Source organism: Excalfactoria chinensis, chromosome 10, assembly GCF_039878825.1.
Source record: "Excalfactoria chinensis isolate bCotChi1 chromosome 10, bCotChi1.hap2, whole genome shotgun sequence".
In the NCBI taxonomy this organism is placed as follows: domain Eukaryota; kingdom Metazoa; phylum Chordata; class Aves; order Galliformes; family Phasianidae; genus Excalfactoria; species Excalfactoria chinensis.
In genome coordinates this window covers 16,999,862-17,021,615 of record NC_092834.1, presented here as the reverse complement: position 1 = coordinate 17,021,615, position 21,754 = coordinate 16,999,862, and the positions used below count along the sequence as shown (strand labels likewise).

The following is a 21,754-nucleotide window of genomic DNA, read 5'->3' as shown; positions in this document are numbered from 1 at the left end:
GCTGCACTTTGCTAAGCTCTTCCCTAGATACCTTCATTCATCATGCACGAGGAAGAAACCCAAGTGTCCCAGATCTGGCTCCCAGACACGTTTAGGGAGCACTGGATGCTGCAAACTATGCTCAAAATGGGTCACAGGGATGAACTGAGCATGGCAGGATGGATGATGCCTCTGTTTCCCATAATGGAGAGTGCCTGGAATACAAGCAGGGCTTGGAGTTGTCCTCCAAGAGAGGATGGAGGAGGATGGAGATGTGGATGCGTGGATGGATGGATGGATGGATGGGTGGGTGGGTGGGTGGTGGGGGTGGATGGATGGATAATGGGTGGGTGGATGGATGGATGGATGGAATGGATGGATGGATGGATGGATGGATGGATAATGGGTGGATTAATGGGTGGCTGGGTGGACAGAAGGATAGATGGATGGGTGGGTGGTTGAGTGCATGGATGAGTACAGAGATGGATGGAAGGATGGACAGATACTAGGATGAGTGGATGAACAGATGCATGGGTGAGTACATGAGTATAAATAGATGGACGGATGGATGGATGGATGGATGGATGGATGGATGGATGGATGGATGGATGGATGGATGGATGGATGGAAGAGTGGACAGATACATGGATGGAAGAGTGGACAGATACATGGATGGATGGACAGATACATGGATGGATGGATGGATGGATGGATGGATGGATGGATGGATGGATGGCTTCAGAGCTTTCAGCCTGCTCACACCACCTCAGCCCCAGACACCCTGACTTTGTATGCCCCTGGACATGTGACAAGCTGTGCCAAGGGCCATATCTTCAGCTGGTGTTGTCCACTTTGATGGTTCCCATGGCGTAGGCGAGAGCAGACTCCCAACTGGAGGAAGTGCTGGTTCAATGAGGGCTTGCTGATTTACAACCTGCAACATCCACCTGCTGCCTGGAAGCATCTAGGGGAGGAATCTTTCCCATGCATTGGTTACTTACGGAGAAGAGCAAGCCTCCAGCATGAGCTCTCCTGGGTTCTTTAGCTTTTAGACACATTTTATGTCCTTTCAGGTCAGGTGAGGGCATCAATTCTCTGTGCTGGGAGCATGGCTGGAGGTGATGTTGTTTCTCCCTTGGATTTACATCACCTTTCTCCATATATTTAACAGAATCCCGACTATCCTACCCTCGCTCTTGGTGCCCCCTGGGATCTAAACCTGTTTTGCTGTGAAGAGATAAACATTTAATAAAACCACCTAACCCAGTTAACCTTTCTCAAGCTCGCTGGAGCAAAGACTCCCTTGCCTTGGACCTCCCCCCACCCTGGCCATCCAAGCTGAGTGATCTTGCAGGCTATAATCAAATGCAGACGAACTGGCCCTTTGGCTCTAATTAGTTTTGCATGAGTGTTGGGGGGAAGAAATCCATTTTCATAAACAGAAAGGATTTATGCTGCTCCTTCTTGCCTTTCTTTTTTAAACCAAGTCCCAGAGCACTTTGCTGAGGGCTAGCAGGGAGTCATTTTATGAATGGTTTAGATTGAGCAATGCATTATTAATAACAGCCAATCAGGCAAGCAGCGTATTATATATCATTTCAGGAGATTCGCTTAATTCAGGCAAGTTATTTATTGCTTGCACGAAAGAAAAACTCCTTTCTTCTTCATACCTCAGCCTGAAGGTCGGGTGGGAGCTCTCAGGAGTGGGAGCTGATGGTAACTCAGGGGTCCCCCCATACCGGGGTACCCCAGGCCCTGCAGTGCCTAATGCCAGCAGAGCCCTGCGCCTGCTGGATGACTTTTACAGCAGCTCGGGGCTAAAGATGGCAAATCTGGCTCCCGCGGCCCATTGCCCCCGCTATTGTTTTACAAGGCTTTGATGAGGCCGAGTGACAGCAAACAGATGGGCTCGGCTCTCCACCGGCTGTGCCCCTTGTTGTAGGGTAAGGCTGAGCACAACCCTATACGAGACACTGGAGAATCCCCGGGGTGAGCGAGACGAGGATTCCCCCGCTGCAGAGGGAGGGTTGCATGGGGCTCCCGACCCACCAGGGTGCACGAGTGGGTGCACACGCGTGTGCCACGAAGCTCGTATGTGCTGAGCGGCTGTTCGAAGGGGACATCTGGTGGCGGCTGTCCCGCACTGCGGGGATACCGAAGGCAAACGAAGGGAGATTTCACTTGGAAACGCCTTTATTGGATACAAAGAAACTTCAGCGTGACGAGTTGATACTAAAAACGCTGCCGGGTGCTCAGCCAGCCAGCGGGGATGCTGCCGGTGGGGCCACCCCACAGCAGTGATCCCATCTCACAACCCCCTGCCTGGCTGTTGGGCTGCAGCACTGGAATGTGCAGATAAGAATTTCATAAGAGAACTGGGTCTTTTTTTACCCCCCAGATGGGAATTATCTTGCCAGGGAGCTCTGGGACAACCTCTATCAGAATGGGGGGGCAGAGGAGCTTGAGCATCAATGTCTTATGGAAGAAAGCACTACCAGCAATGGTTTGAGCAGCCCTCCCTGCAGCAGTGTGAGGTTTGTGTTATCAGAGCACAGCCTGGAGCTTATAAAGGAAGGAAAGTCTTTAAGAGGGAGTAGCCTCCATATCCACCTCCATATATCAGAGGCAGTCCTGCTCCTGCTGAATCACTGCTGGAAGGTGATACGGGGGACAGTTTCAGGCTCCTACATCCTTTAATTCTTTCTTATAGAAGAGCCCAAACCTGAGCTGTCCCCTATGCCCAGAGCTGTCCCTCTGACCCTGGGGAAGCTGCCAAGTGGGCCCTCTGGGCAAATCTAGGTGAGGGTTTGCTGCCTTCTAGAGAAGATGGAGATGGGGTTGCTGTTCAGCAAGCAGTGAAGTCCGATGTCACACTCATCACCGTGTCTTCCTCGCTGTCCTCCGAGCTGATGATGATGCTGCCATCCTCTGCAAAGGGAATGGAACGGGGATGAAGCTCCAGAGAGCAAAGCCTGGGCTCCTGATTGCTCTCGTTATGGGGGACCCCTTAACAACCCACCTGCATCCCGAGTGCGGATCCTGCTGGCCTTGGAGGGAGGCACGCGGCCATTGTGGCTCTGTGCAGAGGTGCTGGGCCCCCCTTTGCCATCCCACTGTTTTGAGCTGGGCTCGCCACCATCCTGCTCCAGCTTCAGCAGCTTGGGTGAGATCTGGCTACTCCTCTCCACGTGAGACAGGCACCGCTTGGACCGTGTGGTGGCCTGGGACACCTGCATAGGGGACATCAGGCAATGGGGTGGCTCCTCCAGTCCCAAAACATCCACCCCAGTGGGACACTCCTTACTGAGCTCATCCCCATCTCGGCAAGGCTGATGGTGAAGGTGGGCACAACATCCTGGCTGCTGTGCGGCAGGGGCTCCTCCTGCTGCACAGAGAGCGCAGAACAATGGTTATGGGGAAGCTGGGAGTTGCCCTGTGGGATGAGGAAGGCTTGCAGATAGGGGAAGTGAGGAGCCATCCCTGAACTTGGACAGGGAACAGACATCTCACCATGTTGTTCTCCAGGGCCACCTCCATCACGGGGACTGGCTGGGGAGTGCCACCTGCAAGAGAGAGGGCAGGGCTGAAGCCTGCAGCCACAAAAGGGAGACCAGAAAGAACCATTTTGGGATGGCCAAGAGGCTTTGGAGCCTTTGGGCACAGAGTTTAAGCAGCACAGTCATCCCATCACAGGCAGAGTGATGTGGAGAGTGACTGGGGAGGCAGGGAGATGAGCACCGGGTGCTTGCTGGCCGCAGGTGCCCACATCTCACCTTGCAGCCCCTCAATGCACTCAGTCAGCGCCTGCAGCCTGGCATGGCACTCGGCAAAGTCCTCATGCACCGCCAGCTCCCCATCCACCGCCGGGCGCTGCCGCCGCAGCTCCTCCAGCGCATCCTTGACGAAGGGCTGCATGTCCATCACCTCCTGCTCCGTGGCATAGAGGCCCATCTTCTCCACCAGCCTCTTGCCCGCCTCCATCCTCCGCAGCACGGCATCCACGCGGCACAGCTCCCTCTCCAGCTCCTTCCAGCCCCTCTCCTCCCTGCGCTCCACCAGCGCCAGCAGCTGCTCCTCCTCGTGCCGGATCAGCCTCACCAGCCGCTCCACGCGCTGCCTCACCAGCTCCCGCACCCTGCGGCCCGCCTCCTCCAGCCTCTTCACCTCCCCCTGCAGCGCCGCGCGCGACGCCTCGAAGCCGGCCCTCCGCCGCTCCAGCTCCTGCCCCAGCGCCGCCAGCTCGTCCTGCCGTCGCTGGATCTCGGTGCGGATGTCGCAGTAGAAAGGTGAGTGCTGGGCGTCCAGCAGCGCGCAGGAGCAGCACAGCGGCTTCTCACACTTCCTGCAGAAGATGCTGTTGGGGAAGAAGAGCGCATGGTTGGCACCAACCCCATCCCCATCTCCATCCACAAGGGGCACAGTGAGGGGCTGCGTTGCTCACCTGGTGACGTGGCCCTGCTCCGTGTGCCCAGGGCTGGAGCAGAAAAGGCTGCACGACTTCTTGGTGCCCTCCAGGAAGCGATGAGCCGACTCGGCCCGCAGCTCCTCCACCTTCCTGGCTTCATGGCTCCTCTTCTTAAAGAACCACTGGTGATCCTCAAAGCAACCCGGGCACAGGAACTCCTCACACTCCGAGCACCACACGGCTGCTGCCTCCCTCCTGCACCGGCTGCAGCTCAGCCCCCCGCTGCTGATCCTCCTGTAGACACGCAGGCGGGCCTGCAGGCTGCTGAACAGCACGTTGTCCACGTCGGGGATGCCGTCGGGCTGCGGGATGGGCGCCTGGCACACGGGGCATTGCCCCACGGGTTTGTTCTCTCTCAGGCAGCCCAGGCACAGCGTGTGCAGGCAGGTGAGCAGCTTCAGGTTGGGTGATTCCTGCCGGCAGCCCTCGCACAGCACGAACTGGAAGTCATCCTCCCCCAGAGGCCCAGAGGAAGAGGGGCACTGGGAGGGTCCAGGTGCAGCCCCCAGCTCCTTAGGGGCAGCAGAACCATCTGGGTAGGAAGAGGAAGCAGGAGAAGTAGGGAGAAATGGGCTCTGTGCATTTGGATTCATGGTTACACAGGGAGAATCCAAGAGTGCCAATTGATTTTTTTCCTTTCACTTTTGCTCCTTCTGGATCTTTCCATGGGGGAAGCAAGAATGGACAAATCATGTTCCCCCCCCCCCCCCGTGTGGTTCCAGCCTCTGGGGTGCTCCCACCAGCCCTGTCCCCAAAGCCCCCCACAACCCTCCCCAGCCCATCAGTGAGCCCCACACAAAGCAGGGTGCCTCCCCTTGCCACCTCCCTCCACATTTTCTGTATCCCCCCCCGAAGAACAGCTTTACACCCTAGTTGTGTCCCCATTGCTCCCAACCCACGCGTGCAACCCACCCACAGAGCCTATTGGGGGGCTCCCATTCTGCCTATCTCCCAGCCCCCCAGACCGCCTTCCCCAGTAGTAATAAGCAGGGAGCAGACACACAGCGGCGGGGGGGACCCCATTTACCTTCTTGGGGCCCGGGGGTCCGGGAGGCTTCGGGGCTGCCGGGCATTTCGGGGCGCTGGGCCGGAGGCTCCACTTTCGTTTCTGCAATCCGGCGTGGGGAGGAGGAGGAGCTGGGGGAGGGGGGAAGGCGGGGATGATGGGAGAGGGAGGGACGGGACGAGGCCGGGACGGGGAGTGGTCCCGCGGGGGTCCCATGTCCCATTCGTCCCGTTCCTGCCATCCCCTTGCACTGAGAGGGAGGATCTCGCTTGGGGGATGCTATTAAGGGGGGATGCAGACACCCATAGGGTGATGCTACGGGGGGCATGCCGGTACCCACAGCGTGATGCTGTGGGGGGGTATGTAGACACCCACAGGGTACCACCCCCTTTTGTCGGCTTCCGAGATGGAGGAACGGTTGTTTTGTCGGCACGAGAAGGCCGCGTGGAGAGGGATTTGCAGGAAGAAATATCTATTGCCCTATTTCCTATGGGGCGGAGAGGACCCCGTAGGGCTGCGGGACCCTCCGGAGCCCCCCCCCACCCCCCGATGTACGCGTGCGGCAGAGGACGCGATGCTCCCCGAGGCCTCCGGAGCGCATCCCGAGCATTACAACCACCGGAAAAACTCACCCCGCCTTGAGCCCTGCGTCCCTCTGCCGTCACAGCCACATGAGGGGCGGACCAGGAAGCTCCGGCAGCTCCCTCCTTCCCCTCCGCAGCATCCTCATCCTCATCTAGGAACCACCGGGAGGATGGAACCCGCCGGCTGAGGCTCCAGCAAGGAAAACGGGCAGCGTTGCTCTATTGCAGCACGGCGGCAGGGCCGTTGTCTTTTATTCTCTCGGCTTTGCACATCGCAGCGGGGGGATGTTCAGCAGGTCGGGATACCAGGCACTTCCCTTGGGGGATTTTGACCGCTTCCAGCAGTCCAGCATCGGGCTGTACGGTGCACAGAAGGGCTTCTTCTCCTTCGGAGCCAAGGCAGACCCGCTGGGACCGGCCAGGAATGCTGCAGGTGAGTCCCGACCTCAGAGGGGAGATGCTGCTGTCCTTTCCTCTGGGGCTTTCAGCAGGGTGTTGTGCTGGTCGGGCGCTCTCACTCAGCTTGGATGGGGTTCACTGGTGGGTGCACATTCCCCCTTGCAGACTCCTCCCAGGGCTGGCTATCCTGGATCTGCCATGGGCTCATCACCTTCTTGGTCTTCCTACTGATGCTCCTCACCTTCCCCATCTCAGGCTGGTTTGCCTTGAAGGTAAGAGAGAAGAGCAGGTGAGGAGCAGGGTGACAGCCCATGCTCTGTGGGTAGGCAGTTCCTGGTGTTTTACTCCTATCCCTATCTCTGTGTCCAACCCCCAGATAGTGCCTACCTATGAGCGAATGATCATCTTCCGCCTGGGCCGCCTCCGTGCACCACAGGGCCCTGGTGTGGTGCTGCTGCTGCCCTTCATTGACCACTGGCAGCGTGTGGATCTGAGAACACGGGCTTTCAATGTGCCCCCCTGCAAGGTGAGCCACCATTGAGGCACCCCAAATACTCAGAGCAGTATTCTGCCTATCCTTCATGGTGAGGCAAGGAGCATCACAGGGCTGGCAGCCATGAGGCCTGGGGCTGGGAGGCACCTGCTGACCTCCCACACCTTGGTCAATGGATGTTCCCAAATGGAGACATCTCCAAAACATCAGTCTATATCCAAATGTCTCTCAGTAATGACTGGAAGTCATCATTCCGAGTAGCCCAAACATCATCATTGGGGTTGGCTTTGCTTCTAACAACCCTGTTATTGAAGAGGGAACCATCCCTTGGCTTCCACGAGGCTTGGGTGTGGGGTGCAGTGGGACAGACCCTGACTCCTTCTCCCAGCTGGTCTCCCGGGATGGTGCAGTGCTCTCCATGGGTGCCGACGTGCAGTTCCGTGTGTGGGACCCCGCTTTGTCCGTGCTGGTGGTGAAGGACCTGGTGGCAGCCACTCGCATGACAGCACAGAGTGCCATGGCCAAGGCCCTGGGTAAGAAGAGCCTGAGGGAGATCCAAGGGGAGAAGCTACGCATCGGGGAGCAGCTGCTGGTGAGAATGGCCCTTCTCATTCCTAAACCAGCAGGATGCTGAGCTGTGGGACACGTGGTCTCCGTGTTCTTCTGGCCTCCTACCACCTCTCTTCCCTTCTTCCCTCAGCTGGACATCAACGACATGACCAAGTCCTGGGGACTGGAGGTGGACCATGTGGAGCTGACGATGGAGGCGGTGCTGCAGCCCCCCCGGGATGCCCTGTTGGGACCTCTGGGTTCCATAGCCCCGCTGCTGGAAGGCTCTACCCCACAGCTGGCTGCCCACCTCCTCGGCAGCACACCCAGCATCGTGGAGGCAGGTAGGAGCCCATAACCTTTGAGCTCAGAGGCTGTATGAAAGAGAAGCCAAAGTCCTGCAGATACCACGGCCCTGTGAGCACAGCACTGATAGGCTGGGGGCAGCTCAGGTTCTATGTTGAGAGCTTGGCACGGCTTTCAGGAGGGGTGGGAAGTGACAGCGAGGTTTTTACCCAAGTGCTTTGAGTCATGGGGATGGGAGGAAGATACACGTGTCAGCTCAGGCCCCTGCTTATTCCTAAGAAGGAAAACATGTACTCTGTGGTTGCAGTGTGACTATGCTAAATGTGTCATCCCTTCAGCAGTTTTGGCTCAGGAAGACTGGGGCAAGCAAGGGCAAGAAAGCTATGGGGGTCTGGTTGACGGAGTGCCATGCTGGTGGGGGTCCCTGTGGACCAACAGAGCTCATCCTGAAAGCATCCCCTGTTCCTCCCCTTCATCCCAGCAGACAGTGTGGGGACAGTGAGTGAGGTGGACCCCCCCAGGAAGAGGCCCAGTGTGGCCGAGCTGCTCTCAGCTGTGGAGACCATCCTCTCAGAAGCTCTGGTGAACCAGGTGGGAGCATCCTACCAGGTGGACATCATCCAGCCCAGTGGCACCCGCAGCACCTTCTTCATAGACCTCTCTTCAGGTGGGGTCTCAGGGTGGGGTGGGTGCCCTGTGGGATCTCCTCGTGGTCGGTGTCCCGGCTTATGGCTGTTCCCTTTCACCCCATCCGTGTCCCACAGGCAGCGGGCGGGCTGGCTGCGGTGTGCCCCAGGGCAGCCCTGATGTGGTGCTGGAGGTGGCAGAGGAGGACCTGCAGGAGCTGATGCTGGGCCAGCTGCGGCCCCTGGCTGCCTACATGAGCGGGCGGCTGCGGGTGAAGGGCGACTTGCAGCTGGCCCTCCGCCTGGAGGAGCTCTTCAAGGCTGTGAAGCTGCACAGATAGAGCAGACGTGTCCCTGTGTGAGTGTCTGTAGGTGGGGGACAGCAGAAGGACACGGTGAGGATGCTGCCTGCCCTCCCCGTGGGGTGACAGGAGGCAAGCAAAGGCCGGAGTGGGGAAACTGAGGCAACGGAGGCATCGCTCCTTGGCTGAGCCCCTCCACCTGCCCTTGTGCTTGTCTTTTCTCACCCCTTGCCTACAATGCAACCAGTGGGCACCCCCAGCTTTGGGCCGCGTGGTCCTCTCAGCTGCTGCCTTTTGGGGAGGGAGCAGAGGTGGCATCCAGGGAAGGAGCAGCCAGGAGTTGGTCCTCCCAGCACAAGAAGCGACGGCGTTGATTTGTGTTTCTGCATTGTGTGATGTGAGCTCTGTCTGCTCGCTGTGCTGCTGCGGCCAGCCGTGTATCCGTAGCTCTTTATTTTGTAAGCTTTCTTTCTATCCCAATAAACGTGCTCTGAGGGGAGCAACAGGATGATGGCTTCTGTGGGTGCTCCCCCGTGCCCCGCTGCGCTGAGCCGTGCCTCAGTTTCCCTTTTCCTACTGATAGTCCTTATGGGGATGCTCAGAACCCAGAGGTGAAAGCATCCCTGCTTTGTGTAACCCCAACCGGCCCAGGCTGGCAGTATCCCCTTTGGTGATGTCTCCCTTCAGTCACAGTCCTTTTAGGGCTGCCACCCTTCGGTCGTGATCTCCACTTGACGGTGGCCCCATAGTCCACCAGTGGGGAGGGGATGGAAGGATGCAGAGAAACCGGGGTGCAGCTCCTCCCAGGGAAATGGCTTCTGGGTAGCAGTCGGCATAGAGCCCGCCCGGAGGAGGAGTTTGCAGCATCGGGAAATCGAAACTGAGCGACGGGAGAGGCGAGGGAAGCCCCGAAGCCGTGCCACGACATGGACGGTCGCGAAACCGCCGCCCCGGTGAGCCCCGGCCGGCAGCGGGCGGTGGGGGGGGACGGTGGGGCGAGAGGAAGCGGGCTGTGACCTGACGGGGTGGGGTTGGGAACGGGGCTGTGGTGGGACCTTTTGGGGGGCTTTCATCCTTTCAGGCGTATGGAGTGGGTGTGATGGGAGTATGGCTCTGCAGAGTGGAGGGGGCGGCGGTAGGGACGGGGACGGGGTGGCAAGGCGGGCTGGTGTCCTCTGTCCCATCCCCACCCCGCCGGGTGCGACGCTGCCAACGCGTTCCCTTGTGCTATGGGGAGGGGAAGTGTTAAGCGAGAGAACCAGCGCCCCACAGGTGAGAAGTAGATGCTCACCTGTGCCCGGATGGGGGTTCTGAGTCTCTGTCCTTTCCCTCACCCCCCCAAGCAGATGGAGAACGACTTTCAGTTCGTGCTGTGCGAGGGCTGCCGGCAGGAATCACCCAACCTGAAGCTGCTCACCTGCCTGCACACGCTGTGCCTGGGCTGCCTGAGAGAGAACAAACCCGTAGGGCAATGCCCCGTGTGCCAGGCGCCCATCCCGCAGCCCGACGGCATCCCCGACGTGGACAACGTGCTGTTCAGCAGCCTGCAGACCCGCCTGAGCATCTACCAGCGTGTCGTCAGTGGGGCTGAGCTGCTGTGTGACAACTGTGGGAGCAGCAGTGAGTATTGGTGCCCAGAGTGCAGGGAGTTCCTGTGCACAAAGTGCTTCGAGACCCACCAGCGTTACGTCAAGAGGGAGAACCACGAGGCCAAGAGGGTGCAGGACATCAGGGTGGGATCGCCGCAGGAGTTCCTCAAGGGCACCAGGAGGACCAGCAGCTTGTCCTGCCCCATCCCAACCCACCAGAACCAGACTCTAAGGTAGGTGTCCTGGAGAGGGAGCTTCTTGTCATTCAGCCTTGGGCTGAGCGAGGTGGTTCTGTCCCACTGCTGGGGGCCACCAGATGGAGAAGTGGGATGGGAGGGAGCATTGGGGCTGCTGGTGGGGCCAGAGGAGGGTGTGGGGTGAGGATGAGGAAGTTGCTGGAGCCCAGGGAGGGCAGCTGGTGGGATGTCTAAGGTTGCCCAGAAAAAGATGTGGGGGATCCAACCATGGAGGTGCCTGAGGCCTGGGCAGCCTGAGTTGGTAGGGGTCAGCCAGCTCATGGTGGAGAACTGGAATTGGTTGGGCTTTAAAGTCCCCTCCAACGCAACCATTCTATGATTCCAAGAACAGATCATCACAGAATTAGGGGTTCGTAGAACGGCGTAGAATGAAAGGGGTCCTAAAGCCCTCCCAGCTCCAAACCCTGCAGTGGGAATCAGGCTACCCACGGCCCCATCCATGGCCTCGGGCACCTGCAGGGATGGGGCACCCACCCCCCGTCCGAGCACCCTGTGAGTCAATAATTCCTTATCTTGCTTCCTTCGTCTCGGGGCACGGCCTGACGTCGCTCCGCCCCTTTCTCACCTTCACAGCATCTACTGCAAGCAGTGCCACAGGGTGGTGTGCTGCATCTGCGCGCTGCTGGACGCCGCGCACAGCGGGCAGCACTGCGACGTCAGCACGGAGGCACGGCTGCGGCAGGACGAGCTGGCGGCGCTGGGGCAGGAGCTGGAGCGGCGGAGGGCCGGCTTCGAGGCGTCGCACGCGGCGCTGCAGGGGGAGGCGGAGCGGCTGGAGGAGGCGGGTCGCAGGGTGCGGGAGCTGGTGAGGCAGAGCATGGAGCGGCTGGTGAGGCTGATCCGGCACGAGGAGGAGCAGCTGCTGGCGCTGGTGGAGCGCAGGGAGGAGAGGGGCAGGAAGGAGCTGGAGAGGGAGCTGTGCCGCGTGGATGCCGTGCTGCGGAGGATGGAGGCGGGCAAGAGGCTGGTGGAGAAGATGGGCCTCTATGCCACGGAGCAGGAGGTGATGGACATGCAGCCCTTCGTCAAGGATGCGCTGGAGGAGCTGCGGCGGCAGCGCCCGGTGGTGGATGGGGAGCTGGCGGTGCATGAGGACTTTGCCGAGTGCCATGCCAGGCTGCAGGCGCTGACTGAGTGCATCGAGGGGCTGCAAGGTGAGATGTGGGCACGCTGCTCCGCAGGGCTGGGTGAAGGCTGAAAGCTGGGCTGAGCGTCATAGGTTGGGATTCACATCTCCTCCCACTCGGAGGATGGTGATTGCTGCTCTCAGCCCAAGGTTGGGATGCCACCGTCGCTTTCCTCGCTGCCAAAGCGATGGTTGTCTTGCTCTCACGGCGTGCAGCCAGCCCCCATGTGCACTGTAAGGGGAGGAGTGATGGTAAGTCATCTGTGCCCTGGGCTTGGGGAGGTGAGTGGTGTGTGGATGTGGGTGTGCAGAGCGTGCAGGCTGCTGTGGGCAGGAGGGCTGGGGATGTCCTCTCCAAGCAGCGTGGCATGCACACAGGTTACCTCGGTCCCTGGGATCAGTGTGCTGCCATCTGCTGAGCACTCCATCCTTATTGTCCTCTCTAAGCTCCCTCTCCTGCTCCCTTCAGCCCCGCTCCCTGCTGCAGGTCCCGCTGTGCCCCAGCAGGACACACCATCCGAGGACAACAGCACCCCAGCCCTCGACCTGCAGTCTCAGCCCCATAGCCCAGGAGGAGATGCACCCCCCACACTGCCCACCCCTGCTGCACAGCAGGATGAAGGAGCAGAGGAAGGCTCAGCGTCGCCTCTCGGTGCCACTGGGGACACCACATCTCTCCCCAAGGGCCTCCAGGCCTCCGTGGCCGCCCTGCAGAAAGATTTTGGCTGCTGGTCCAGGGCACACCTGCAGCACACAGAGGAGCTGCTGGGGGTCACCACTTGCCTGCTGCAGGCTCAGGGCAGGCTGAACAAGCACCTGGTGTCTCTGTCCCGTGGGGTGCGCTCCATGGCCCGCTCCCTCAGTGCCATCACCTCCTCTTTGGAGACAATGCTGCAACCAGGCCCTCAGGACTCCAGATCTGCTCCCACCCCACAGGACCCCCCAGAGTTGAGCTGGCCCTCGCTGCCCTCGGACCTGCTGGATTTGTTCCCCCTCAGCACCTCGCAGCAGAATGAAGCAGATCAGGGTCCTGCAGCATCTCCCCCTGCTGCCGAGGCCCCTGCCAGGTCCCCATCACCCAAGGTCCCCAGCCCAGAGCTGGAGAAGGAGCATCCCAGCAAGAGCAAGAGATATTGCAAGCACACTGCTGGCCTCAGGAAGCGGAGGAAGAAGTGAGGGGAAACTCACTTTGCGATGCCACAATGATACTCCAGGAGGATTCAGGAGAGCAGTGAGGAACGGGCTCTGTCTGCAAACCAGGATGCCTGGAAAACCCATGGAAAGTGGCTGAAGGGACTTGTCTCCCCACCTCACTTGTTGTGCCAATAAATCCTCCTGGGCTGAACATTTGTCTTTGCTGGTGTCGTGGCCCAAAAGGGCCCTCCCGAGAGCTTCCCAAATTGCATCCCACTTCCCCCCACAAAGGGTTTGAACATGTCTACCACCATGGCCTGAGCATTGCTGGAGAGCACAGGAGTGCTGGGAACAACAGGGCCGGTGGGACGGCATGGCCCCAGCTACCGAGTCGCAGTCATTTCATTGCATGATGCTACTAATGGCCTTTTCGTCTTTCTGGCACACGTGGGCAGCTCCACCCACATCAGCTGGATGAGCAAGCATTTTACCAGAGCAGCCTCAAGGCTTGAATTTGGCCTCTGTAACATTTCCCAATGGGGCTCTGGGCTACTCGCAGCTCTGGCACCCCCATGGCAGCAGAGGAGACATGGCCCCATGGCCACCTGCACCTCCTGCAGAGGGTTTTGCAACACCCATCACTCTCAGACACCTCCATCACTGCTCACCCTCCTCATCCTGCTGTGTTTTTCTTCTTTCAGAAGCTGCCCCTGCTCCAGCCATCATGAAAAACTCCCACCAGGTGAGATTTGCTTTCTGCTCACACCCCAAGCCATCCCAAATCCCAGGGCTCCCCATGACATCTCCAAGCACTCCCGTATCTCCTGTTCATTGCCTCCATCTCTGCTCCTTGCCCTGGGTCCTCTGTTGGTCTCCATGTGGTCCCATCACGGCCCTAGACTGGTACACTGGGTGGCTGGACCTGGGTTTGCTCACCAAAGCAAGGTGTGTGGTGGGATTGTGCATCATCATGCCTTGAGGTTGTTACCTTGGGTTCAAATGAGTGGCCTGTGTGGTTGTACTCTGGTGGCAAAGGCCACACAGGGATGCTCACTGAGCTCAGCTCTGCCCACTTAGGTCCCATTGATGACCTCCACCCCTACCAAGAGGAAGAAAGATGAAGGCACCACCATGCTGCCAACCCCTGTAAAGGTGATAAAGGTTGAGAAAGACAATGATGAGTGGAACACACCAGTGATGCCACAGGAACCAAACAGCTCGCCACAACCCCAGACCAGTTTTTCTGCGCCCACCATGGCTGCCAGCAGGGAAGGCTGCCTGCTGAACGGCATGCCAGACAGCAGCGATGAGATGCATGACTCAGGTAAGCAATGCTCTTTCAGGCATCAGGTGGATTCTGGGGGCAGTTGGCAGCATCCACAGGGGGTTCCCAAGAGTACAGTCACATCTCAGTGCATCTTCTTGTTCAGATGGTTGCTCCCCATCCACCTGTCTGGTTTGCCAGGGCACCCCAGCTCAGCTGATGATGCTGACAGGGATGGCCCTTGTGCAGGTGAGACAGTCCAAAGTTGACATGTCTTTTCTCTCTGGGCAGATAGTGACCTTCTTAACTTGGACAGCAATGAAGAGGACAGCATGGATGAGGAGTTGCTGGTGAGTTAAGATCCTGGCAAGGGAACTTCTGAAATCCTCCTTGAAAGCCAAAATAACTTTGTCAAAACCCTTCAACTCGGTGATAGTCCCATCTTTCCTTTCATCTTAGAGCAGAAAGCTACTTGGTAAGGTTCCAAACAGGTCACCCCAGCAGTTTGAGTAGATCCCTTTGCTCACCTCCAGGATGCACAAACACCTTGAGCTGCTACCCTTTTTCTTCCCGAGATGTTTATTAAAAGCTAATTGTTTGCTTCTCCAGGACTCCAGCCTGCTTGATGATGTACTCGAGGATGGCACCAGCAGAGACAACTCACACCTTCCCATCTGCCTCCAGAACACGCTGGATGTGGAACAAGGACATGTGGTCTTCTTCGACATTAATATTTGGAGTAAGTTCCTAAGTGGGAATGTGTTCTGTAATGAGTGTGACGTGTTGAAGCTGGCTTAGATCCCCATGTATGGCCGTTTCACTTTTGATTTTTTTGAGGGTGGGCAGAAGTTGGGAAGTTTGGTGAGGTGTTGGCATAGGCTGCCCCCAAAGCTGGTGGAGTTACTGTCCCTGGAGATGATCAGGAAAATGATAGATGTGGCACTGTGGGACGTGGTCTAGAGTGATTACAGGCATGGGACTGGATGATTTTAGTTGTCTTTCCAACCTTAACGGTTCTATGGTTCTGTGAAGTTCAGATGTTTCTGCCATAGCCTTGGTGATATAAGAGAGGGGACAATCTCTTGTGACCCTAAGAGACGTTGCTTTCATGTTTTGAGACAGACAGGGGGCTGTTGAAGGCTGAGTGGCTCGATGTTTTATTTCCCTGCTGGATAAGAGGTTAATTCTTCCTGTTCTTCCTCTCTCCTCCTCTTTTACTTTCTCCTCGTCCTCTCCAGAAAATGAAGTCATTCAGATGGTGGTGGTTGATAAAGAGAAAATACTCTCAGTCTTCATTCAGCCCACAATTTGTTTGCCCAACTCGACGGCCAAAACTATTGGCTGCGAGGTGGGCCTGAGGGATCTGCTTAGCCACCTCAGAACCATCCGCAGGCCTATCCTGGCTGCCTTTAGTCTCTGGTCACTGCCCTTTCCCACCCTCCTGAAAAACCTGACAGCCATTGGCATGAAAGCAGAGTTCTTCTCCGTGGTGTATGGCTTCCTGGATGTTCTACCCCTAATAAAGGAGAAGATCCCAGAGAAGCAGAGCTGCAAGCTGAAGAACTTGGCCAACAACTTGCTATGGCGGGACATCAGCAACTGCAGCACCACGGAGAGCGCCAGCACCACGAGGGACCTCTGCAATGTCCTGGAGATCGACCTGAACAACAAACACATAAAGCTCCTCAGCCCTGCCAACCTGGAGTCCTTCATGTCCCTTCAACCCTTGCTGGACAAGAAGCTGCTCAGCCGGCCCTCGGCCCAGACGTTGGCTTCCCATGGAATCGGCCTCATCGAGCTGCATGCCTGCTTTGTTTGTGACCCTGCCAGGGGTCTCCCCAAGATGTGTGCTTTGGTCAATGCCCACCGGCATCCCTCTGAGAAGAAGGTCCGTCACCTCAGCAAGATCAAGGCCTACTTCCTGCAGCAGCCACTGGCAGGTAGCAGCCAGACCTCATTATGTGACGAGGCCACGAAGACCAAGCAAGAATGCTGAAAGGTAGTCTGAACCAAACCCATCCCATTGCCCTGCTTGGGATGTAACCTGGGTTTGGGGTATGTATGACCTGTGAGCACACAGGACGGTACTTCCCAAATGCAGTGCCTGCCAGAGCATTGCTTGACGTGGCAATGAGCTGAATTGCCCTTCCTGTGTCCGCATGCAGATAAAATAAATGGTTCCTCTATTTTGTCACCTGCTGCAAATACTTTGCTTTACTCCCCATTGCCACATTCAGTGTGGAGAAGAGGAGGCTTGGGAGAACCTCTGCTCAATACAACTCCCTGACAGGAGGTTCTGGCAAAGTGGGGGTCTGTTGGGTATTGGTGGGTGGTGCCTGCGTGCACCAGGGGTGGAGTCAGGGAGGTCACGAGTGGCTGACAGAGGCGGTCACCTGTACCACTACATAGGGTTTGTTGCGAGGCATTAAACTTGTACTTTTGGCGTTACGCACTGTGTGTGAGTCCCATCTGTTCCCCATGCACTGAGGCACGGTACTTTCACACGGCAGCCTTAATTTGTCGCCGGATCGGGAGGCGACAGGGGTCGGCCTCTGCCCCAGGCAGCAATGATAGGATGAGATACGATGCCCCTCCAGTTGTGCTAGGGGAGGTAAAGGGATAAGGCGTTTCCAGACCTGAGTCTGCCCTTTAATGTTGGGAGTGCATCTTGAAATGCTGCATCAGAAAAAAGGTGAGGCTTGTGCCCGTCTTTCAAACATGGTCTGGATGTGGGTCACGTCCCCTGGGAGATCTTGCAGAGCTGCTTATTACCAGAAAAAAATGTTAAAAAATAAAAAACCCACAGTTATCTGCTAAGCACATCTGACACCAGCTCCTCGTTAGCTAATTAACTCCATCCCCAGGGGATTGGGTGCTGCTAATTGCCTTTGATGGGAGTGAGGGCTACAAAAGGCCCTGGGCAGCCTCTTGCCCCTTATGCTAGGTTCTGGTGGGCAGGATGAGGCTCACAAGCTGCCTGGGCTTTGCTCTTTTCTGCTGCCTCCTGGAGATGGGGGCTGCCTACAGCTCTTGGGGTTATCTCCAAGGGGAGACAGAGCTGTGGGGGGCTCAGTCCTTGGGCCAGCCCCATGCTTTCTCCCAGCCCTCCCCATGGGCATGGGTGGATATGTCTCAGCTCCAGGCTGCGTCCCCATGGAACCCTGTGTCTGTGAGGTGCCAGGAGGCACAGATGGTGGTCATGGTGCACAGGGACCTCTTTGGCACCGGGCGCCTGGTCCGGGCTGCAGACCTGACCCTGGGTAAGGCTGCCTGCCCAGCTACAGCCCAGAATGCTGCTGACAACGTGGTGACCTTCACAGCTGGGCTGCATGAGTGTGGCAGCACCCTCAGGGTAAGGCTGGGGGTTTTGGGTGGGGGCTGGCTCCTTGTTTGCACTTTGGGGTGCTGTGTAGCAAGGGATGCTGAGCCTTTGGGTGTTTAACTCCGGGATTCTGGTTTATTCCCTTTTGTTTAGCAGGGCTGGAAGTAAACTTAAAGAGGAAGTAGCTGCCAGCCCTATAAATGCTGATTACTTCACACAGCCAAGGGCAAGCTTAGTGTTGCCAAAGCTTCTCAAGGCTGGTGATGCTGCTCCCTGATGCAACACTTAATGGAGCACAGCGGTTGGGCTCTGTGCTTGGGGAAGCGATCACAAGGTTTTTCTTATAGTTGAGAGTCTCAGCTCTTCTCTGAGGGCTGCAGAGCCCCAGCAGCTGATGTTGAGTTCGGGGACATCTGGGTGCTACCTACTGTTGCTAGAGCATGTGTATTGCATGGTAACTACTGAGTCACAGCCTGAACTGCTGATTGAGCACCTGGGAAAGGACCAGGTCAGCTCTGGGTGCACAGATGAAGGCAATTCACCTGTATGATAGGAAGATGTGGAGCTTGGCTGCATCTCTCTTACCCCTCATTCAAGGGATGACTGCCACTAGAGATCCATCTCTGGTTGGAGATTCCTCCCTGCAAGCCTAGGTCTTTAGAGATGGGTGAGCACTTTCTCTTTGTAACACATTTTGCTGGCCCCTTGTTATTGCATCTCCTGTACTGTTATTCCACCATGATGATCTTCCTGATTCATACAGAATGGTATGAAGCTGCTTTGAAAAAAGCTCTGTCCTCTGGGAGAGGTTTGGGGCTCCACACTTGTGGCTGGAGGAGATGGGTTCTTACTGGCTGGGTAATGCAATCTGCCTCTCCCCAGGTCACCCCTGAGGCTCTCATCTACAGCACAAGCTTGAATTACAGCCCATTCCGTGCTGGCAACCCCATCGTCATTCGTACTAGCCCTGCTGTGGTTCCAATTGAGTGCCACTACCCAAGGTGAGTTGATGTGGATGGGCGCTGAGCCCTCCTGCAGCTGCAGAGCCTTCTGATCACAAGCACCGCTCCCCAGGAGGAACAACGTGAGCAGCCACGCCATCCAGCCCACGTGGGCGCCCTTCCATTCCACCCTTTCCTCTGAGCAGAGACTGCTTTTCTCCTTGCACCTTATGAATGGTAGGTTTGGGGCGGGGGTCTCCCCTGGTGCATGGGATGGGTGTCGGTGTGGGTCTGGCAGCCCCATGGCCTTGTGCCCCTATAGGGTTCCTTGTGTGGGAACGGTGAGGCATTAGAACCATCCAACTTCCATTCCAGATGACTGGAGCACCGAGAGGGCCTCTGCTGTGTTCCAGCTGGGGGAGATCCTCCATGTGCAGGCCAGCGTCAGTGTGGGGAACCACGCACCTCTGAGGCTCTTTGTGGACAGCTGCGTGGCCACCCCCAGCCCAGACAGGGGCTCCTCTCCCCAGTATGCGTTCATTGACTTCAATGGGTAAGAGCTGTCTGTGCCCTGGCCTTGGGTCGTCTCTCTGTAAGCCTTGGCTCTCAGTTACCTGGCTGACCTTTGTTTGTACCTAGGTGCATGGTGGATGGGCGGCTGGATGATGCCACCTCAACTTTTATATCCCCAAGGCCCCGGCTAGATGTGCTTCAGTTTGCAGTAGATGTGTTCAAGTTTGTAGGAGACTCCAGCAGCCTGGTAAATCCAACACAGTGAGCTCCCTTGTTTAGTGTCTGCAGGGATGGGTCACTACTGCCTCTCTGGGCTAGTGCCTCACTGCCCTTAGTGTAGAAAAAACCTTCCTTACATCCAACCTAAATCTCCCTTCTAGTCTGAATCCTTTTTCCCCTTGTCCTACCCCTCAACAGACTCTGCTGAAGAGTCTGTCCCCTTCTTCCCTTATAGCAACACATGGATGAAGAGTTACTCCTTCTAATTGTAAGCTCCTCCTTGGGGAATGCTTATGGTCATGACAGACCCCCTTATGTTAGACTTGAACTCAATGTTCTGAAAGAAGCAGTGGTGTTTGAGGTGCCCCAGGGAGGTAGTGGTCCCTCACAGGGCATGGGGAAGCTGTATGTGTGCCTTGAGGTGAATGGTCTGCTTGGTCTCTCAGCTCTACATCACCTGCCACCTGAAGGTCTCTCCAGCCAGCCAACCTCCGGACCCTCAGAACAAGGCTTGCTCCTTCCACAAACCCAGCGGGCTGTGAGTAGCTGGGCTGCCCATCCTGAGCCCCAAAGCACAGTGGGATCCCTGCTATAGGGCCAGGCTAGTGACCAGGCTCTCTTTCCAGCTGGGCACCCATGGAGGGCACTCGGGCTGTGTGCTCGTGCTGTGAGACACAGAGCTGTGGCACAGCACGGCGCTCCCTGCAGCCCCACAGCCCCTTCCATCAGCACAGAGGACGATCCCGCAGAGGGCTGCCCCTGGGTCCAGCAATGGGAGAAGCAGATGTGATGCTCGGCCCTCTGCTCATCCATGGCCTCCAGCAGCACCCAGCAGCAGGCAGGGTGCCCTCAGCAGGTGGGTAATGAGGATGGGGTGGGGGCCTATCTCTGCCTCTGACCACCTTTGGCTTCTTCTCTGCAGGTGCTGGGAGCCTTGTGGGGCTGGGACTGGCTGCTGGCTCTGCAGTCCTACTCTTTGCAGCTCTGGGAGCCCTGGCTGCCCGCCGGATGCACAGCAACCCTGTCTGAATCTTGTTCTCAACTTTTTAAGCTTCTAATATCCAATTAAAAGTAAACCTGACCTACAATGGGAGACTTTCTGGGGGTCAAAAGGGAGTTCATGCTATCCATCCTGTGAGTAAGGGCTGGTGGGATGGGGGTCCTTGCTAAGGGGGGCTGGGGAGGTGCAGGGGAGGTTTGGCTCTTCCTGGGCTGCAGGGAGGCAGGAATTCCAGTCCCTGCCCAAGGACTGTTTATGCATTTCATCCAAGGCTCGTTACATATAGATATGTGTAAACTGTCCTTGGAACAGGGGCTGGAATTTCAGCCTCTGCTTTCCCCTCACCCCCATCACAGAAAGGGGCTTTTCCTCTCTGTGCTATGGAGCTGGGGCTGTTCTGCTCAGTGCAGCAGCTGGCAAGGTGTGCTCCTGCTCCAAACCTGAGAGCAGATGCTCTTCTGCCAGCCTCTCTACTGTTAGCAAAGATCTGGCTTGCACCTATGAGTGGCCATTCCCCCCAACAGCCTCCATCCCCTCCTCAGTAGAGTCTATGGCTTCTTCTTGATATACAGCATTGTTAAAATCACTGCTCCTTTCTGCTTGTAAGTCCCCTTTGTACAACAGAGGGGAAAATGCTGCTTTGGGGCTTGCCCTGGGACTTTTCATCTCTGCCTCCTCCAGCTCTTTCTTTCAACTCTTGCTTTCTTTCCTGGCTGTGCTGGTTTGTGGCCAAGCCATTTTCTGCTTGGCATAAAGTCAGGACCGTGTTTCCTTTGTTCTAAGACAAACACCTCCCCAGCTCTGTCTCGATGGCTTTCTCCCTGCTCATTGCAGAGGGGGCCCCCTGAACTGCCCCCTCCTCACCAGCCGAGGCTCCTGCCCTCACCCTGTGCTCCCCAGCCCTTGTTTACTGATTCAGCAGCGCCTACCGCCCCCCTTATCTGCTGTCAGCGTTGAGTGCCTTTGCCAAATGTCCTCCTAAAGACTGAGGCTCCCTGCTGGAATGCCTGGCATTTCTACGCAAGCACCAATCTCAAGGTATCCTAAACACCAAGGAGAAGTCCTGGCCTGCTCCATGGGGAGGGAGAGCCAGCAGGAGGGTAGAAGGTTGTGCAATACAGCGCGTGCTTGCGTGAGCACTGTGCTTTTGGGGTCTTGCGTCAAATTCAGTGGGGTTTCTGGCTGGCAACTGACCCAAAGCTCTGTCCATTTCCCAGTGACCAGCTGAGCTCCACTTTGGCCCCCTGACTCAGTCTGCTGCCTTCTAGCTAAGGGTGTCACAAAGGTGGGGAAGGATTTGGGGTGCAGGATGTAACGTCATTTGTGTCACCATGCACGAAGACATACAGGCACCCAAGGAAGGGGCTGAGAGCATGCGGGGGCTGAGCTTTAAGCATCCATCCATTTGCTAAGGGATGGCCCTGGGTATTTTGCTGGTTGCTGGGCAGGGCTGGCTAATGCAGGAGTGCTGCAGTAGGATGTGATGGGGCTGGCTGAGCACAGCTGCACTCATGTTGCTGGTGAGCAGTGGGATGCGTAAAGTCCCTGCTTGGGATGCTATGGAGGAGATGTGGGGCAACAGCATCCGGAGTGGCTCTGGGTAGAGCTGGGGGTGGTGGAAAGCCCCCACCTCTGACCCCCCCACACTGCATCACCTCCCCAGGAGCCTTGAAAAGCCCC

The 21,754-nt window shown here is 57.2% G+C and overlaps 4 protein-coding genes across 8 annotated transcripts; 3 read left to right on the top strand and 1 right to left on the bottom strand.

Annotated features, from left to right (window-relative positions):
• Positions 1 to 2,154: 2,154 nt before the first annotated feature.
• On the bottom strand, positions 2,155 to 6,183 carry PML (PML nuclear body scaffold). Of its 4 annotated transcripts, XM_072345630.1 has the most exons (8): positions 6,083 to 6,183; positions 5,472 to 5,581; positions 4,421 to 4,976; positions 3,753 to 4,333; positions 3,490 to 3,542; positions 3,284 to 3,412; positions 2,999 to 3,209; positions 2,155 to 2,907 (listed from the first exon to the last, which is right to left on the bottom strand). In XM_072345630.1, exons 2-8 carry the CDS (start codon positions 5,515 to 5,517, stop codon positions 2,825 to 2,827), a joined length of 1,659 nt encoding a protein of 552 aa, XP_072201731.1. In that variant the 5' UTR covers positions 5,518 to 5,581; positions 6,083 to 6,183; the 3' UTR covers positions 2,155 to 2,824. The 4 variants fall into 4 exon arrangements, with proteins under 4 accessions (XP_072201731.1, XP_072201727.1, XP_072201728.1 ...); XM_072345626.1 differs by lacking the exon at positions 6,083 to 6,183 and having other exon boundaries at positions 5,472 to 5,778; XM_072345627.1 differs by lacking the exon at positions 6,083 to 6,183 and having other exon boundaries at positions 3,284 to 3,364; positions 5,472 to 5,778.
• STOML1 (stomatin like 1) lies at positions 5,836 to 9,217 on the top strand. Of its 2 annotated transcripts, none has more exons than XM_072345633.1 (7): positions 5,836 to 6,467; positions 6,599 to 6,705; positions 6,810 to 6,959; positions 7,315 to 7,518; positions 7,627 to 7,819; positions 8,266 to 8,448; positions 8,546 to 9,217. In XM_072345633.1, exons 1-7 carry the CDS (start codon positions 6,320 to 6,322, stop codon positions 8,746 to 8,748), a joined length of 1,188 nt encoding a protein of 395 aa, XP_072201734.1. In that variant the 5' UTR covers positions 5,836 to 6,319; the 3' UTR covers positions 8,749 to 9,217. The 2 variants fall into 2 exon arrangements, with proteins under 2 accessions (XP_072201734.1, XP_072201733.1); XM_072345632.1 differs by having other exon boundaries at positions 6,131 to 6,467; positions 8,263 to 8,448.
• Positions 9,218 to 9,357: 140 nt separating this feature from the next.
• On the top strand, positions 9,358 to 16,273 carry LOC140256818 (protein PML-like). The gene is made up of 8 exons (XM_072345636.1): positions 9,358 to 9,662; positions 10,053 to 10,531; positions 11,129 to 11,709; positions 13,517 to 13,674; positions 13,893 to 14,139; positions 14,371 to 14,429; positions 14,689 to 14,818; positions 15,318 to 16,273. Exons 1-8 carry the CDS (start codon positions 9,636 to 9,638, stop codon positions 16,073 to 16,075), a joined length of 2,439 nt encoding a protein of 812 aa, XP_072201737.1. The 5' UTR covers positions 9,358 to 9,635; the 3' UTR covers positions 16,076 to 16,273.
• Positions 16,274 to 17,034: 761 nt separating this feature from the next.
• LOC140256772 (zona pellucida sperm-binding protein 3-like) lies at positions 17,035 to 20,210 on the top strand. Its single transcript, XM_072345566.1, has 8 exons — positions 17,035 to 17,431; positions 18,284 to 18,402; positions 18,476 to 18,579; positions 18,718 to 18,895; positions 18,982 to 19,102; positions 19,521 to 19,612; positions 19,701 to 19,930; positions 19,997 to 20,210. The coding sequence occupies exons 1-8, from the start codon at positions 17,039 to 17,041 to the stop codon at positions 20,101 to 20,103; spliced, it is 1,344 nt and encodes a 447-aa protein (XP_072201667.1). The 5' UTR covers positions 17,035 to 17,038; the 3' UTR covers positions 20,104 to 20,210.
• Positions 20,211 to 21,754: the final 1,544 nt, after the last annotated feature.

What these genes read in the sequence shown, in the direction of transcription:
- PML (XM_072345626.1), bottom strand. Translation starts at nt 5,778, where the DNA reads ATGCCCCCCGTAGCATCACCCTATGGGTGTCTGCATCCCCCCTTAATA. An exon ending in GACCCCCGGGCCCCAAGAAG is followed by an intron (nt 4,977 to 5,471) that starts GTAAATGGGGTC and finishes CTTCCTACCCAG; the next exon opens with ATGGTTCTGCTGCCCCTAAG. An exon ending in CCGAGATGGGGATGAGCTCA is followed by an intron (nt 3,210 to 3,283) that starts GTAAGGAGTGTC and finishes TCCCCTATGCAG; the next exon opens with GTGTCCCAGGCCACCACACG.
- STOML1 (XM_072345632.1), top strand. Translation starts at nt 6,320, where the DNA reads ATGTTCAGCAGGTCGGGATACCAGGCACTTCCCTTGGGGGATTTTGAC. An exon ending in GCATCGGGGAGCAGCTGCTG is followed by an intron (nt 7,519 to 7,626) that starts GTGAGAATGGCC and finishes TTCTTCCCTCAG; the next exon opens with CTGGACATCAACGACATGAC. An exon ending in ACCCAGCATCGTGGAGGCAG is followed by an intron (nt 7,820 to 8,262) that starts GTAGGAGCCCAT and finishes CCTTCATCCCAG; the next exon opens with CAGACAGTGTGGGGACAGTG.
- LOC140256818 (XM_072345636.1), top strand. Translation starts at nt 9,636, where the DNA reads ATGGACGGTCGCGAAACCGCCGCCCCG. An exon ending in CACCAGAACCAGACTCTAAG is followed by an intron (nt 10,532 to 11,128) that starts GTAGGTGTCCTG and finishes TCACCTTCACAG; the next exon opens with CATCTACTGCAAGCAGTGCC. An exon ending in ATCTCTGCTCCTTGCCCTGG is followed by an intron (nt 13,675 to 13,892) that starts GTCCTCTGTTGG and finishes CTGCCCACTTAG; the next exon opens with GTCCCATTGATGACCTCCAC.
- LOC140256772 (XM_072345566.1), top strand. Translation starts at nt 17,039, where the DNA reads ATGAGGCTCACAAGCTGCCTGGGCTTTGCTCTTTTCTGCTGCCTCCTG. An exon ending in TTCCACAAACCCAGCGGGCT is followed by an intron (nt 19,613 to 19,700) that starts GTGAGTAGCTGG and finishes CTCTCTTTCCAG; the next exon opens with CTGGGCACCCATGGAGGGCA. An exon ending in AGGCAGGGTGCCCTCAGCAG is followed by an intron (nt 19,931 to 19,996) that starts GTGGGTAATGAG and finishes TCTTCTCTGCAG; the next exon opens with GTGCTGGGAGCCTTGTGGGG.